The following is a 16,981-nucleotide window of genomic DNA, read 5'->3' as shown; positions in this document are numbered from 1 at the left end:
AAAGTTGGGTTTAATCAATGTTGAGATATTTAGGCCTTGATTTATGAATACAAAATCCTAAATCCTAAATCTCAAGTTAATACAAAAAATTATTCCGTTAAATATAGTTTCTACATGGTATTAGAGCCCAATCTTTAAAAGTTTTCTATTATGCATAAATTCACTCCAATTTTGTTGTTCAGATTCTTCATACGTGAACCTCTAACCGTTACAGCCACACATGGTCAAATTTTCTCAACTTGGTTTGGTTTCATTTAGTCAGTCCAATTAGTTTAATTTAGTCAGCCAATTCAGTTGATTTTCCAGAGTGAGTCAGCTAATTCAATCAATTGATTTTCAGAGTCTCTGTGAGTTCTTGTTTCCATTGATTTATGTATTATACATATATTTAGGCTATAATTAAGAAATTCGATTATCTTCCTTTCTATATAGGTAAATCTTCAAGTTAATACAAAATTATTCAATCAAATATAATTTCCACAATAAAAACTTAAACTTTCAATTTTAGTATAATAAAAAATTGTGATGATGAAGATCAAATCTTAGACCTCAAATAGGGGAATAACATCAATTATTGCTAAGGAAAGTTTACTAAGATATTAAATTGAACCGAACTTAATGGTAATTTGCATGATCTTCTACCATAGAAGTCAGAGATTTGATCCTTCAACTTAATTATTGTACTAAAAAAAGTTGACTAAGATATTTAGTTTATTATAAATTAATATAGTAATATAGAAATTGATAGATGATGACATTTTACCATATTTAAAAATATTTCAACAATTACTCATTTGAAATATTACAAGGAGTAATTTATTATTGTTTTTAAGGCAACGAATTTAAACTAAACAATACAAGGAATGTACATAATATTGATTTTTATAAATAATTTGGTCGCAATTTTAGAAATTAGTTTTAGAAAAATTTGTAAAAAAAAAACATTGAACTGTTTCCAGAATGATTTTTCAAACACAATTCATATTTTTTTCCCTCTTTAATTGAACTTAGCCAGAATCCTCCAGGACATCATTGTCTTACCTTCAACACCAATCACACACTTAAGGGTCAAGAAGCTATAATTAGTGTTGAATTCTCACAATCAAGAGGAGATGAACTCAGTTGAAGGATTCTCATTATAGTTAGTTTTAGTTGATGCTACAAGATGAAAACGGTTGAACTTTATTAATTTATTTTAGGGTATTTTCATTATTTGACCCATATATGTTTTGTTTGAGTTAGTTTTTTTTAGTTAGGGGTAAAATGGACATTTTAAGTCCGTTTAATTAAGTAGAAAAAAGATTGTAGGGTGGTGTTTTGATGTTTGTATTTTTAGGGTTTTTTTTTAATAAAATTTTTTCTAGTAGATGTCAGAGTTTTTTTTTAATTAGTGTTGCATGTCAAGAATAGATAAGTCTTATCATCTTGCTGGAGGATTAGAATTTGGAGTAAGGAACTAGTTTCTTTATTTAATCCAAATCTAATCCTACCCCTTTGGATTGGGATTTTAGAATTTGATATTAGTGATTCAACATTTAAGTTCTACATTTTCAAATTTAGGATTTTCATATCATTTGGTATTAGAGTCTAGACTCTAGATTGGATATATATTGTATTTTTTTTCGTCTATTGCCTTCTTTATTGAGTCTAATTTTTCTAATTAGAGCTTTTCTCCGTGTCGTTCTTTTGAGAAAAGAAAAAAAAAAAAAAAAAAAAGAGAGAAGGAATTGGGTGGAATTGTGTTTGATTGGGAAAAAAATTATATGTGAAACTGATGGAGTGAAATAAAAAAAATAAGAGAGAATTGAAATCTGTGAAAGCACTGGAGAGGAAATAAATTAAAAAAAAAAAAAAAAAAAGGAGTGTGTTGAGGCAGCAGATTAAATCAAAATTGAAAAGGAGATTAAAAAAAATTGCCTGAATCAGTTTCGAAAAAAATTGCAAAAATTGTTTAAAGGGCGGCAGGTTAAATCGAAATTGAAAGGGAGGGAATTTTTTTTATTGTTTTGAATACTAGGTTTGAATTGTTTTTGTTACGTTTTAAACATGGACTGGGTTGTGGTTTTTGTTCATGTGTGCGCGTGTGTGCATGTGTATGTGCATATGTATAAAACGTCAACGTCTGTAAAAACAAAATATCTCGAGCATACAAAATGTAAGGGTTGGGAAAGCATCTACCGACACATATGAATGCCGCTAGCGTAGAGAATCTATGTTGATGCCATGCATGTAAAACCATGAACTTAAATAGCGTCGGTATAGACGAAAAACCATCGGGATAAGGTATCCCGACGGTTTTTTACGACATTTTAGAATGCTTTTCAAAGGCACACTTTGTAGCGTCGGCAAAAGGTCCATTTTTGTAGTGCTTATAGATCTCTTAACCTCGAGAATGACCGAAAGAAAGATTTGAGAAGGAAAAGAGAATGATCGAAAGAAAGATCTGAGAATTGAAAGAATGGAAAAGTGATAACAAAATAATCAAATAATTTTATAACAAATATGTATAAAATAATGAAAAAACAATTGAATTTGTAACAAACATTTAAACAAATCGAAAGTTAGTTGTAGAGGTATAAAGACAAATTAATGATATAACAATATTATAAGATGATAATGAATAAAAGACGATTAAAAAGTACAAAAAATGATAAAATTCAAATTTTGTCAAAAAAACATATTAATCTTATAATAATATAATAAGACGATAATGAATAAAAGATGATTAAAAAATACAAAAAATGATCAAATTTAAATGAAATATACTGTGTTGGATAATAATATTAAATATTAAGTAAAATCTTAATCAAGATAAAAAATTTAATCCAAATTTAAAATAATAAAAAACAAATAAAATAATGTAAACTCTAAAGATATATTATAAATTAAAATCAAAATGATGATATACAAATTAAAAATTGATTAATTATTCAAAAAGTGGTTAAATCAAATCAAAATAGATAATGAATTTGAATCAATGAGGGGAGAAAAATAAGGAAGATATTGATTTATTTTAAATCAATTCGTGGAGTAGTTATTAAACTCTAACGTGAATATTAAAAATAAATTTAAATTGCAAAAGAAGGCAAAAATTATGGAATGACGCTCATTTTTAGTTTTGAATTGGACATGTTAGATTATAATAGAATTAATTTGGTTATTAATCAAGCTCTCCAATTTCATTATATTTATATCTAAGTTTTTAATCAAGCTCTATTTATATCTTGGTTATTAATAAAGCCCTACACTAACAATGTATTTAATATTTTAAACATATGAACCAAGGAAAAGTAAGATACTATCAAAATGTCCGCTAAAATAGTGACTAAATAAGAAATATGTACAATTGAATATAATAACACATACAAAACAATTTAAATCTTAAAAATATGGAAAAATATATTGTTAATTTATTAGGAATATGTATAAAACAATGAAAAAATAACTCAAACATTTGAATAAATTTAAAATTTGATTAGATAAAGAAAATTTGATAATATATGGATATTTAATTCAAGTGAGATTAATTCGAAAAATGGTTAATAGAATCTAAATTACTAATAAAATTTGCATTGAGAAAGGTGGTTATTTTTAGTTTTTCAAATGAATAGATTAGAGAGAAAAGTAGAGAATTAAGACATCAACAATTACCAACTCTGTCATTGTTTACGATTTTGTCACGTATTTGTAGTTTCATCAATAACAAAAGCTACAAACTAGACAAGGGTAAAATTGAGATTTGAAAATTTGTAGTCATATGCATGTGATGTTAATTGCCATAAATCTTATTATTTATCTATTTTGTCATTTTTTCAAAATAAAACCCTAAAAACTGTCATAAGCTCTAATTCCACTTGAGAAATGACTTTTGGATCACAAGTATGAAGCAAAGAAATTGGACATAAGTCTAGCCAATTCAACTCAAAACTTGGGCTTTTCTCCAGAAACCTTTCTGGCCTCTTTCACTTATTGGTAGATAATTCAAGCAAGCCCACCAAATTGAGTTTTCTCATTTTAACAATGATTCATTGGATTGGATTAAATGTCACCTTATAAGGTTCAAGCCAGAGTTACCTTATGAGATGGCTCTTCAACTTCAACACAACTCTAAAACAACTCCCTCTCGTGTTTAATTAGTCTAAACAAGTTTGATATATCCATTCATTATTATAGACTAATTTCCCAAATGTAATTCAGATCATATGCAAAAAGCCAAAGTGAGAATAGTTCAATTAGCATAAAAATATGTGCTATCAACTTCAATGTTAGAGGTTCGAATCCCTCAACGTACTAGAAAAACATATAAGCAAAGAATCACAAAATTTGATTGATTTTCTACCTCTATTCTTATGTATATATGACAGCTTACCAATCCTTGCAAAAATGCAAAGCATCCACAGAACTTTGATTGCTTCTACATACACTTTCACAACCTTGATGGCATGATATGAAGAAGTATATAAGATCTCCTTACAACCCCCAACCAAAATGGCAGTGGTGAAAAGAGAAAACTTATGGACATCTGTTTGAGTTAAGATTTTAAATAGCTTTGGAAAAATTTCACAAAGGACATTAAAGAACAATCTCTAAACACCTTAAGCAGGTGACTTATACCTGCAAACAACTTTACACCTTAAAATTTTTTCTTGTACATAAAACCCCGGCATCACCATGATCTTAACCCGACTCGGACCGTTTTTCTGCCTCTCTGCAAATACGTCGTCCATGTAACTCGAATCGAAGCTTCTGTTCTCTTCCACTCTCAGGATTTTAAGCGGCGGATCAAACGAGAAGGCGAGCAAGTGAAGCAGCCAAATGCATTTAGCTGCTACAAAGAAGGCTTGAAGCAGTTGCTCTGGCCATGGTCTCGTCCAATTAAGAGTTGTGATTATGCAGCTCATCTTCTGATCACAAAACTTGCTGAACTCTTCACTGTAGTATTTTGTTCCCTTCCTTAACACTTCATTCCAGCTGAGATTTCGCAACGCCACAAACGACGAGAACTGTGCTTGGCGATCTTGGTGAGGGTCTAACAGCTTAGGTGAGCCATTCTTTTGAAACACACAGTTCTCAAAATCTTGGTAGAGTGCCTGATTGATAATAGCTTCCAAATGGTACAGCACAGCTCTCGAGTACTTGGAATTTAGAGATAACTTATAAGGTTGTAGAATTGAATTCAAATTCTCCATGAGGGTATTGTCAGTTTCTTCGATCTGGCTTACAAGTGTCTTGCAGAATTGTTTTACCGATAGCCTTGCTTCCGATACTATCTGCAGGAAGCCTTCCACCATCACTTCCTCGCTCACTGGCATTCGGTTCTCTCCGTTCGTCCCTGCACTCGATGGTATTCTCTTCGGCAAATTGGTAGCAGTTTGGAGATCTCTTGCATTTGTTGCTTGTTTCAAAGCTCTCTTCAATTCCTCACAGTAATTCTCCAAGCCCTCCAGCTTCTGCCTCAGCTCACCTAAAGACGACTTCATCTCACTAACCTCCATCAATGCAGCATCTCTCGTCTCGTTCGCATCAATCAATTCTTTCTTCAATGTTTCAATTGACACTATCCCCAAATCCTTAAATATCTGAGAGACATCCTCTGACTCCGTCCTGTTTGGGGAATTCTCATACTTATTCTTCTTCTTTAACCGTGGAAACAACCTCGAAATCACTCCCCGACTTTTTGGTTGCGATTGAGTAGACAAGTGAGAATCTGTCAATGGCACTATGGTGTTTGAAAGCCTGCTATTCTTTGCTGTATTGTCACTCTCCTTCGTAATAATCGCAGGCCTGCATCGGTTGCATGAAGAAACCGATTTCGAGTCCCCCAAACTATTCCTCCTAGATGATTTGAAGTAATCATTTGCAGGTGATGTTTGAAAATCATATCCAGTGAGAGGCTTATGATCCTCAGCAGGACAAATATGGGGTTCCAAATTGGTAAAGTCAGAAGCCAAGCCTTTTGAAATCTCCTTCTTATAATCGGATAAAATTGTTTCATCTTCATTTCCTCCTCCTCCTCCTCCTCCTCCTAATCCATACTCATCCCAGCTTTCTGAAAAAGTCCCAATTCTCATCGGAACTTGATGGTATCCATTCGTTGGCTCATCTTCATAACTCTGTAAAGAGACTTTCAAATTCAACCAATTTCACAGAAACCCATGTTTTTAATTACTCTCACCAAACAGATTGTCTCAACCTTTGACTGAAGTTAACCCCTCATAAATATATTTGTTAGTCTAAATCGCTTCGTACACAGCCACAAAAACATACCCAAATTTTCAATATAATCAAATAAACCAACCAAGAGAAAATGACATATTAGAATGTGAAAGAGAAAGACGGTGGATCCTAAAATGTCCTCAACTCAAGAGAAAAACCCATTAAATGCTAACCATAAATGCCCATCCGTGTCAGTGATGCAAATAAGATCCGTTAATCATAATCAAACATTCATATACATAGTTTGAATCAAGAAATACCAAAATTAAACAGGACAAAGAAAAAAAAGAGGACAATCAATGGCAAAAAAAGGGTAGAATTTAAACTCACAGGGGTGAAAACAGGGTAATCCTGAGCAGAGAATTGAGAAGCAGCATGAGAAACAGGAGAAGCCGAAGGGAATCGAAGGTTAGAAGGGCTACTTCCTTGCATAAGAGCGGCATGAAGAGCCCTCAGCTCAACAGCTTTAGCAATGGCGGCCTGAATTTCTTGGCGGCTAACATCACCGGCGTTGCGAAACATTTTGGTAGCACTCGTGGCAGCCATAAGAAACAGAGTTTGGCATAGACCCAGAAAAGAGTAGAAGAGAATTGAAGAGAAAGATATGAACTTTCAATTTCTAGACGGTGAAAAGAACAAAGAGAGACATCGAGAAAGGGATATAGAAAACATGGATTGAATTGGCAGAAGCATGGATGATATCAAGTTTAGAATGGTGGATTACCAGAATAGTTGAAAGAAAGAAAGAAAGAGCGAAGGTATCTGAAAATCCAAAGAAGTTTTTGTCTGTGTAGTGAGTGGGAATGAATGGAATGAAAGCATGTGAAGGAGAGAGAAGAATGTGGGGTGGAAAAATGGGTAACATTTTTGAAGAAAAAGGCTCAGAGTAGTTCTTCTAATTTTAACCGTATGTGTAATATGGCCCTCTGTCCTCGCAGAATCATGTCATCACTTTTTTAACACCCTTCACCAAATTCCCCCTTCAAATAAACCCATTCATTTTCTCTTACTATTACATTTCAAAAACAAACTTACCTAATTATATGCTGTCACGTGAAAATTTTACTTTTTACCATAGCTAGATTAGTTTGTAAAATACATTGTATGATCGAGAAGTAATTTTGAACTAAAAAGGAACATGAAAATGGGTGTTGTATTTATTTATTTATTTTTTCCCATACCTTAAAAACCACTTTACAAGACATCTAAATGATAACATGTCTCATGTTTCATCATTATACTTTTTAAACACATGTAAACTTTGTCACACCCCTAATTTCATAAAGCGCTTGGGGGAGAAATATCATTTTCCATCAACTTCTTTTCTTTTATACTATGATCAAGAGGCATAATATAAACATGATTTGGGTCTCTATAGGATTTAAAAACAAAGCATATCCTAAACCAAAATAGAAGAGACAAATAATAATGTAAATGGGATCATAAGAGTTGAGTTGAATATGTTTTATGCATGTATGATAGAATTGATTAATTTGTCTTGCAAGGAGAGAATTGAAGGTTGGAAGAAAGAAAATGAAAGGGAGATGGGAGGGACATAGCAACCACCACCAAAGCATTCAAAACCTTCCAAAAGCCTCACCCTCACCCCACTTCCACCAAATCCTCCCCCATCTTATCTTTCCCCTATCAACCTTTCTCTCTCTCTCTCCTTATTATCCACAAATAATACATTTTTTATCCCTAAACTTTGGGTTTACTTTCGTCTCTAAATTTTTAAATATTACACATTTAGTCCTTCAATTTTGGATTTATTTTCTAATTAGTCTCTTGAAGTTTGAGTTTTCTTTCAATTTGTTCTCTATGTTTCGAGATTCACTTTTAACCTTGATTATTCACGAAATACTTATTTTCTATTTTCGGTACTGCTTTATTTAATAAATTAAAAATCAATTAAAGAATTATAATTTATTAAGTTTATCATTTTTAAGATTAAATTAAAATTTTCACTTCATAATTATTTTAAATTAATCAATAGAAATTGATGTTAATGATTGAAAGTGAGTTGTCAATGAAAAATGAGGTTAAAATTGTAAAATCATAAAACCTAGGGGCCAAATTGAAACACAACTCAAATCTCACAAGTAAAATTATAATATTTTGAAATTTATGAACTAAATTAAAACAAAACTCAAAACTTACGGACCAAATATATAATATTTGAAAACTTAAGAACGAAATAGAAACTATATCCAAAATCTTGGAACCAAAAATATATTTTTTTTAAAATTATTTTCTTAACAATTAATTTGTTTAGATTAACATGCGTAGAAAAAACATACCTTATAGAATTTAGTGGTGATTTTTATTACATATATCGGAGGAAAAAAAATCAAATTTGGGTGTATGCTGAATTCCATTCATGTTTTTGCAACCTATTCCAATTGCACAACAAGAAAAAACTCAAAAATACTTGTAAAAAGTAAGAAAAATAGTTGCTATGTATCATGGTTTAAAATTTCCAATGGAATTTCGAGATTTGGATGACCTTAAAATTTTGATTGGAGGAATTTCGTTTTATCCCCAATTTTGAGAATATATTGAGAATATTTCTATTCTCCTCATTTCGACAAAATTTTGAGATTTCGAGAAAATTTCATGATTACACACCAGTCTAGTTTTAGACGTCAATGTCATTTTCAACAAATTATTAAACCTTTTCACGTGTTACTTTTTCTAATTTCCAACTTATCTCAATTTTTAGTTTTATTTTCTACCCAAAACTTTCATTAATAAAGAAATTGAACATGAAAAACCACACAAAAAAAAAAAACATATACTTATTTTTAACCTAATTCAAATTTTTTTAATTAAATTTTCACATCATTTAACCTCAAAATTGAATTGATATGATTTTTTCTTTAAATATCCAAAACTTTTATAATTTTCACATCATTTACTTCAAAATAATCTTAAACTTTAAATTATTTTTTAATTATTATCCATTTCATTTTTAAATTCCACTCTCGCATAAAAAATTTACAATAAACATCTAAATGTCATCTTATTTTATAGAAATTGTGATTAAAAATGATAAATTATAGTCTCGTTAAGCCACAATCAAAGTTTCATTAACTAATTATATCAATTTTCAATCAATTTCCATAATTATTCTGAAATTTCCATCGACATACTGAGAATTGTGTTTTTTTTTTTTTTTTGGGTCCAAGATGCATGAAAGTATTTTAAAAAGAAAAAAACATAGCATGAATTCATTCCTTAACATTAATAACATGAATATATTTATTATAGGAATTGAAAAGTAGAGAGCAGTGATCAGTACAGCCTTTTAGAACTGGAAAACATGTTCTAAAGCAAATTAGAAAGGTTTTGATCTAAAACTTTAGGTTGAGAAATGAATTTTATTGATTTAAAAAAAAAAAAAGAAATGAATTTTATAGAATAAAAAGAAAGAAAGGCAAATGTGTAAGCTAACCACTCTCTCAAAAGGGCAACAAATTTTTGTCAAACACTTTTCTGTTTTGTTGTGATGAAATTAAGGCTAATTCAGATGCATTTTGCTAATTGATTAATGTCTTAGGGAGGGTGACGTTAAGATGGGCCGTGTGACACATCCATGTTTCGGTTTAGTAATTTTTTGTTTTTATTTTTAAAAATTAAGTCTATAGATATTATCTCCACATCCAAATTTCTTGTTTTGTTATTTACATTTCACCAATGGTTTAAAAAAAAAAAACTAAAGCTAAATTTTGAGAACTAAAGAAAAGTAAGCTTTCAAATAGTTATTTTATGTGATGAAATAAACTTAATTTTTAAAAATAAAATAAAAAATCAAATGATTATCAAACGGATCCGAAAAACTAAAGCTGGATTTTTTCACCCCCTATGCTTGTTTATTGACTTTTATAAGGAAATTAGCAATATATCAATATGGTAGTGAATCTGGTAGGTTTCTTTTTTCCATGATCAATTTCTCTTTTTAACTTTCCTACCCCCATCTTTTCTCAATTTATTTTAATTCTTTTACTTATAACAACTGTTTTCAATTATATATATATAATACTATATTCTTATAATAAAAATTAATTTTTAATCTAATCCTTGAAGTGTCGTTTGATAACTATTTGAATTTTTGTTTTTGTTTTTAAAAATTAAAGTTTATAGACACTACTTTCTTCTCTAAATTTCTTTATTTGTAATCTATTTTTTTATTAATGGTTTAAAAAACCCAATCAAAATTTAAAAACTAAAAGAATTAGCTTTTAAAAAGTTAGTTTTGTTTTTAGAATTTGATTAAAAATTTAACCATTGTACTTAAAAAAGATGCAAATATGATAAGAAATAGCGAGAAAATAGTCTTAATTTTTAAAAATAAAAAACAAAAAACGAAATATTTATCAAACAGGACATAAATTTTTAAATTTGTTCTATTAAATTTCATTTAAAATTATTCTAATTTTACTATATTTATAAATAAGTTTGCTCATTTTCCTTTATTTGAAAATAACGGTTTAATTTAATTTAATTATTTGTATTTTTGCATGTGTGGATTTTTGTAAGTGAATTTATTTATAGTAGCAAAATTCAAAAAAACAAACTAAAATAATATATGCTATTATATAGATGTGAAGATTGACAAAATAAATTTGAGAATAGACATCAAAACTTCCCTAGTTATGATTTTAACTGAACTTTGTACTTAAATTTTCGCTAGCTATTAAACATAATTTGTTATATTAATAATTTATTTTGAGAAAAGATACTTTTAATAATTACATTATTCATTATCTCTCTTTTTAATGATGTAGGCCACCAAACTAAAGCTCACTCAAAAGTCAAAAGAAAGGCATTGAAGTCAAAATGATCATGCGAGACTTCCTTAAAATGATTTTTATTATATAAACACATCGTAATGATCCATATTCACATTATATATATATATATATATATATATATTAGTAAAGAAAAAAGAATTAAATATTAAAAAAAAGGTAGTGAATTGATAAAATTAATGGGCTAAGGTAAGGTGGAAAATTGGAGTCAAAGATAAGTAACACAAACAGCACTCAGCTTTTATAGACATAAATTAAAAGTTAGTGAAATGTTGAAAAGGTAATAAATATGATATATATTTGAAGAGCACATGGGAATCACTATTTTTATCATATGGTGTAAAGTATGAGTTTAGAGAGAGAGGACATTAGGGTTTGGGCATTTGAGGATGGATGATTGCATAATGTGGTCTACACTGCAACATGTCATTGGAAAGTCAGCATCATATATGTATATTTTGAAGAATCAAAAGTGTGTCCCCCCCCCTTAGCTTTTGCAATATTTTCTCTAAAACCCCTTTAATTTCCACTTTCTATCAATTATATCCCTATTAATCCCAACCTTCAAATTCACAAATGTACACTTCTCTTAACCATGGATGGATTACCCAAATCTTTTCTTACTGTAAATGTTTTACAATTTTATTAACTTTTCATGCATATATATAGCATTTCAAATTTTATAGGGTAAAAGTGGAGACAATTTTAAAATCATATAACTTTCTTTTTCCTTTGGAAATCTAGAACAAAAGGAGCTATAAAAAATATATATCATATCAAAAAATTTAGTACGGAAATCCTACCCTACTTACACATTAAGTTAGAAAGGAGCGTCAAATCATTCATCAATCCACAAATTTTAAATTTAATTATATATTAAGTTTTTGGATTTAATATTAATTTAATATGATATCAGAGTAAGGAATAAAGAACAAAAAAGAATGAACATAAATATTTTTGTGGTTCACCAACAATGCGTTAACAACATCCACGGACAAAGAGAGACATAAAATATAGATATAGAAGTGCCAATAAGACTTGAAGGCTTAATATGACACCGCTCTAAACTCTAAGCCCAAAAAATAGAAATTATATAAAAACCCAATATTTAGGTTTTGGGAGCATCACCCCCGAGCCTCCATGAGGGTGTGTCCCCCTAGACTCGTACTTGGTCATTTGAAGTGTCGGATAACAAATTCAAGACAATATTCCAACAATACTTATGGTACAGAAATTGTAAGAAAATAAATACAAAAAATTTTGAAACAAAACAAAACTTAAAGATGGTTACCGAACAAAGTCTAAGCTTTTGGGTAGACGGTGATTTAAGAAAGGTAAGAAATGGGTTTTTTTTTTTGCTTTTCGAGAGGCAGGCTTCCAAGTCTCTTTCTGATATGTACAAAAAGGAATAAAAACAGCCACACAAACAGAGCTAAAAAACTTTATCCCACCACCAAGCTTCTCATATCTGCAGAAAGCAAAAAGAAAATATAAAACTGATTATGCAAAGTGTTAGCTTTTAATATCTATCTCCCTTCTTCTATTTCATTGCCATTTTTCGTTTTCAAAATTTTGGTGGTACCGAATACGAGCAGCAGCCTTTCTTTTCCATCTTTATTTACAAAACATTTTTTTTTTAAGTTTGAAACTAGAAAGTAAAAAGTAGCTAGGGCTTTTCTTTTTACTAGAACGTAGCTAGGTCATGTTTTAATGTTTTGTCCTGTTACATTTGGGAGGTTCCGGCAGAGAATCATTCTCATTTGCTTTATTAATAATCTATACTCATATTTTGCTACTACCCTTCCGGCCATTCCCTATCTTATATATCTTTTTCTTTTTTTAATTCACTTCCTTTTAACCAAAGTTTGATTATTATATTTTATCACATAATTCAAAGGGAAATTAAAACCCCACTTTTCTTATACTTGTGTATCCTTACCTTATCTTCTTGAAACCTACGTAATACCACATTCTTCTTAACTGCCCCCGATAATAATGCACACAAATAAAATACAAGCACAATTAAAGCCATACAACCAAAGAAATTCAGAGAGATAAGAAACCCCCCCAAAAAAAACATATATAACTCCCAAGCTTGAGTCCCCTCAACAATTGAAGTCCCCATATGCCACTGCCAACAAGAAAGAAAAATCTTAAGTCGAACAATCTGTGATTGCTAACTAATTGGGGAGGATGGTGCACGGAATTTTATGGACACATAGATTGATAGACAACAACACATCAACCGAATCTCTAAACTTTATGTCTCAACCGATTACCTGCATCAAAATGACACATCCAAATGAGCTCTATATCTCAATGAGTAATCATATTGAATGGAGTACACACCCCACAAGAGAATGTCTCCTTCTATGAAGCACAAATACTTCATGTGAGGCAAAAAATCAGTATTAGACGCGTATCAAATATCGATACTTCCAAATACTTCTTAGATACGTATCTGATATGCGATTTGATGTATTTATTTCTACGCGTACTTTTTTTAAAGAAAAAAGACAAGCAACTCATCCAATCTTTTTCAATCTAAAACTAGGTAACCTATTTAAAAAACTCACTACTTGAGTCCAAAACTAAAACGAAAATAAATAAATAACGGACCAAACCCTAGACTAGAATCATCTAATCTCCATCTTCACATTTGAGTCTCTACAAAGTTCACCAAAATATAAACCATTTGGATATCTTCAACAATTCAATGAAGAAGTTCTTCATTTATTTTCATACTTCTCCCTCTAATCTTCTTCTTTTTCTTTGCAATATGAGTCACTTTTCTATGCATTTTATTAACTATTGTACTTCAACATCTTAGATGTTGCTTTTTTTGTATTGTATTTCAGTGTTTGTATTCTATTTTGTGTTATTATTATTAATTTGTATGCTAAATTTATCTACATCCTAGATTTTTTTAAAGAAAAACAAAATGTATTTTCAACGTATCAATATTCTCGTTTTTTATAAATATATATATATTAAAAATTATATAAAAAAAATGATGCATCATTAGACGTATCCGTATCTTAGTTTTTTAGAAATTGACGAATCGTCGTATCTGATCGTATTCGTATCTATGTCTATGCTTCATAAGTCCCCTTAGACAGTTTGGCTAAAAATGTAATAAAGAAAAATAAGTGATCTTTAGTCTCCACTCTACGAGTACACATATACATACATTAGAAACAATTGAACACCACTACTAATACGAATTATAATTTGTTATCATTTGCTATGATATGACTAAAGATGTGTTTTGGACCAATAATGTTGATATCTTTAGAGAGTTCACTCTCGTTTGGACATTAGATTTCTGTAATACTATTTTTTTGTATTGAACTTGTCGTATCCGATAATCAAACCAAGTCCGCGTGGTAATCCACGTTATTCTATTTAAACTCTATAACTTTTTTGTTTTATTTTAAATAAAAGTTAACTTCCAAGTTCCACTTTTGTTAAAGATTTTGCTTCTCTCTCAGGATATATAATTCATGTAGTAGATTAAGGAAGCTAAAAATGCAGCAGCGTTGACCAATCAAGTATTGTCTAACCTTTTTTGTTTGGGGGGGGTGGTGTTTATAACACCATCTTCTTTCAGGTAATTATTGATAAAATACCCGACAGTATATCAATTAACAAAATAAAAATAATAATAACAATAATAACAGGCTAAGTTAAATATTTGGTCCCTATTATATTAAGGTGCAATATCAGTTTTAAAACTAGAGGTTAGTTTGTTTTAAATTAAAATTGCTATAGTTTCTATGCTATTGTCAAATATCAGAAATCTGTCGTTTTAGTTAAACATTTGGATTTGGCCACGACTTGATGTACTCTTTTTTTTGGCTAATTGTGTTGTGTTGGAGACGGAATAAGGCAGTAGCTTGAGACAAATCGCCTTCCTTTCAGTTTGTCCTAATTTGAAAGGTATAATATAAAATACTTGTGCTTTTGTAGTTTTCTTTTACAATCCAAACATTATTCATAAAAAGAGTTTTTTTTTTTTTTTTTCATTTTTTTAAAAGTATTATTCATATAAAAGATTTAGTGGTTTTCTTTTACGATGGAAAGTTTACACACTTGCATGATGTTTATGGGTGCTTAAATTTGTTGTTTTAAAACAATGGGTATTTTTCTTGTTGAGGTGTTTCTAATTATTAGAGAGAAATAAAGAGACAAAGAAACAAAGGAAAAAAAATGAAAGCAGAATGCAATGTGATGTGACTTCCTTGGGGGTTTGACACTGGCCACCTTAACCTAGCCCTAAATCAAAGCGATTATACAAATTTAGGCCAGGCCTAAAATAAATTTGGGTTTCATATAACTTAAATAAATACCTCTAACTATATAATTGTCTAAACTTTTTTTAAAATTTTTTTTACCAAGTATGTCTCAATTTACCTTTTCAACTTGTATGCATTCAATTTTTATACGTGTCTAGACTTCTTCAAATATTAAATTAATAAAATGGACATTTAAAATTGATACATTGCGAATTTCAAAGTAAATTTTAGGGCAATTAGTAGACATGAAATGAAGATTAAGCCCATGACCCAACAATTCTAAAGTTTGCATAAGTGATAAAATTATCAAGTTCAACCCAATTGAAATTGCCAATTGACCAGAATGCCCTCAAAGTTTAAAATGTGTGATTGTCATATCAAATTAAGAGGTTGTTTGGGGCATTGAGTTGAGATATAATGTCTGAAGTTCATATGTCTATGTTTAGGGTATGGAGTTATTTGGTCTGAGTTCATATGTTTGTGTTTGGGGTGCAGAGTTGAGTTCATATGTCTGGGGTATTTGGTGCAATTCTTTGAACTCTAAATAATCTGCTTTTATAATGATTATTTTTTTACATTTGTTTATTGAATAATTCTACCTATCTTTATGTTGAATAAAATATAGTGTTCACACGATATTCCAAGAGAAATTTATTTCGTGGAACTTGAACTTTGTATTTGTATTAATTTTCTAGAAAGTGAGTACAATCTCTAATACACAATATTTTGATGCTTTCAAAATAAACTATAAACTTTAAGCTAGTTGATCTTCTTAGGTGATCGGCCTTTGGGCTTGTTGATCTTCTTGAGCGATCGCCTTTAGCTTGTTGATCTTCTTGGGTGATCGGCCTTTGGGCTTGTTGATCTTCTTGGATGATCGACCTTTGGGCTTGATGATCTTCTTGGATGATCGGCCTTTGGGCTTGATGATCTTCTGGGATGATCGGCCTTTGGGCTTGATGATCTTCTTGGATGATCGGCCTTTAGACTTATTGATCTTATTAGAGGATTAGTGTTCGTACGAGGCTTCTGAAGAAACTTGTTTCGTGGAGTTGAACTTAAGTTGGTGTTGATGTTGAAGTTGATTTGATGCAATGTGGTTCGATCTGTAGTACTTGATCCTCTGATTCTCTCTCAGTTGGGCGAATGTGCTTGACTTGAAAAAGAAAAGTGCTTGACTTGAAAAAGAAAAGCACCGAACGTTCTTGAAGTAGAAGTCTTGGAAGAGTCTTTGGGTCTTCAAGGATCTTCTGTCTTCTAGGAGTGCAGCTTCAGGAATCTTGGGAGTCTTCTGCTTGTTGATGAATTATTTCTGGGGTCTCTGAATGTAGAAAATGTTTGTATCTTCAAAGGACTTCAGTCTTCAGAAGGCTTGTATCTTCAAAGGATTTTAGTCTTTAGAATGCTTGCATCTTCAAAGGACTTCAGTCTTCAGGTGTGGTTAGCTTCATGTGGTTCGATCTCTAGTACTTAATCCTCTGATTCTCTCTTAATTGGGCGAATGTGCTTGATTTGAAGAATAAAAGCACCGAACGTTCTTGAAGTAGAAGTCTTGGAAGAGTCTTTGGGTCTTCAAGGATCTTCTGTCTTCTAGGAGTGCAGCTTCAGGAGTCTTGGGAGCCTTCTACTTGTTGATGAATTCTCTCTGGGCTCTCTGAA

General features: G+C 30.5%; 1 protein-coding gene across 1 annotated transcript; it reads right to left on the bottom strand.

Moving 5' to 3' along the window:
* Window positions 1-4,322: 4,322 nt before the first annotated feature.
* On the bottom strand, window positions 4,323-7,079 carry LOC120088634 (IRK-interacting protein). Its single transcript, XM_039046051.1, has 2 exons — window positions 6,547-7,079; window positions 4,323-6,113 (listed from the first exon to the last, which is right to left on the bottom strand). The coding sequence occupies exons 1-2, from the start codon at window positions 6,760-6,762 to the stop codon at window positions 4,596-4,598; spliced, it is 1,734 nt and encodes a 577-aa protein (XP_038901979.1). The 5' UTR covers window positions 6,763-7,079; the 3' UTR covers window positions 4,323-4,595.
* Between the last annotated feature and the right edge of the window lie 9,902 nt (window positions 7,080-16,981).

Source organism: Benincasa hispida, chromosome 10, assembly GCF_009727055.1.
Source record: "Benincasa hispida cultivar B227 chromosome 10, ASM972705v1, whole genome shotgun sequence".
NCBI lineage: Eukaryota > Viridiplantae > Streptophyta > Magnoliopsida > Cucurbitales > Cucurbitaceae > Benincasa > Benincasa hispida.
This window is presented reverse-complemented; position numbering and strand designations above follow the sequence as displayed.

Coding starts and splice junctions, on each gene's coding strand:
- LOC120088634 (XM_039046051.1), bottom strand. CDS start 6,762: ATGGCTGCCACGAGTGCTACCAAAATGTTTCGCAACGCCGGTGATGTT. Junction 6,114..6,546: donor ATTACCCTGTTTTCACCCCT/GTGAGTTTAAAT, acceptor GTCTCTTTACAG/AGTTATGAAGATGAGCCAAC.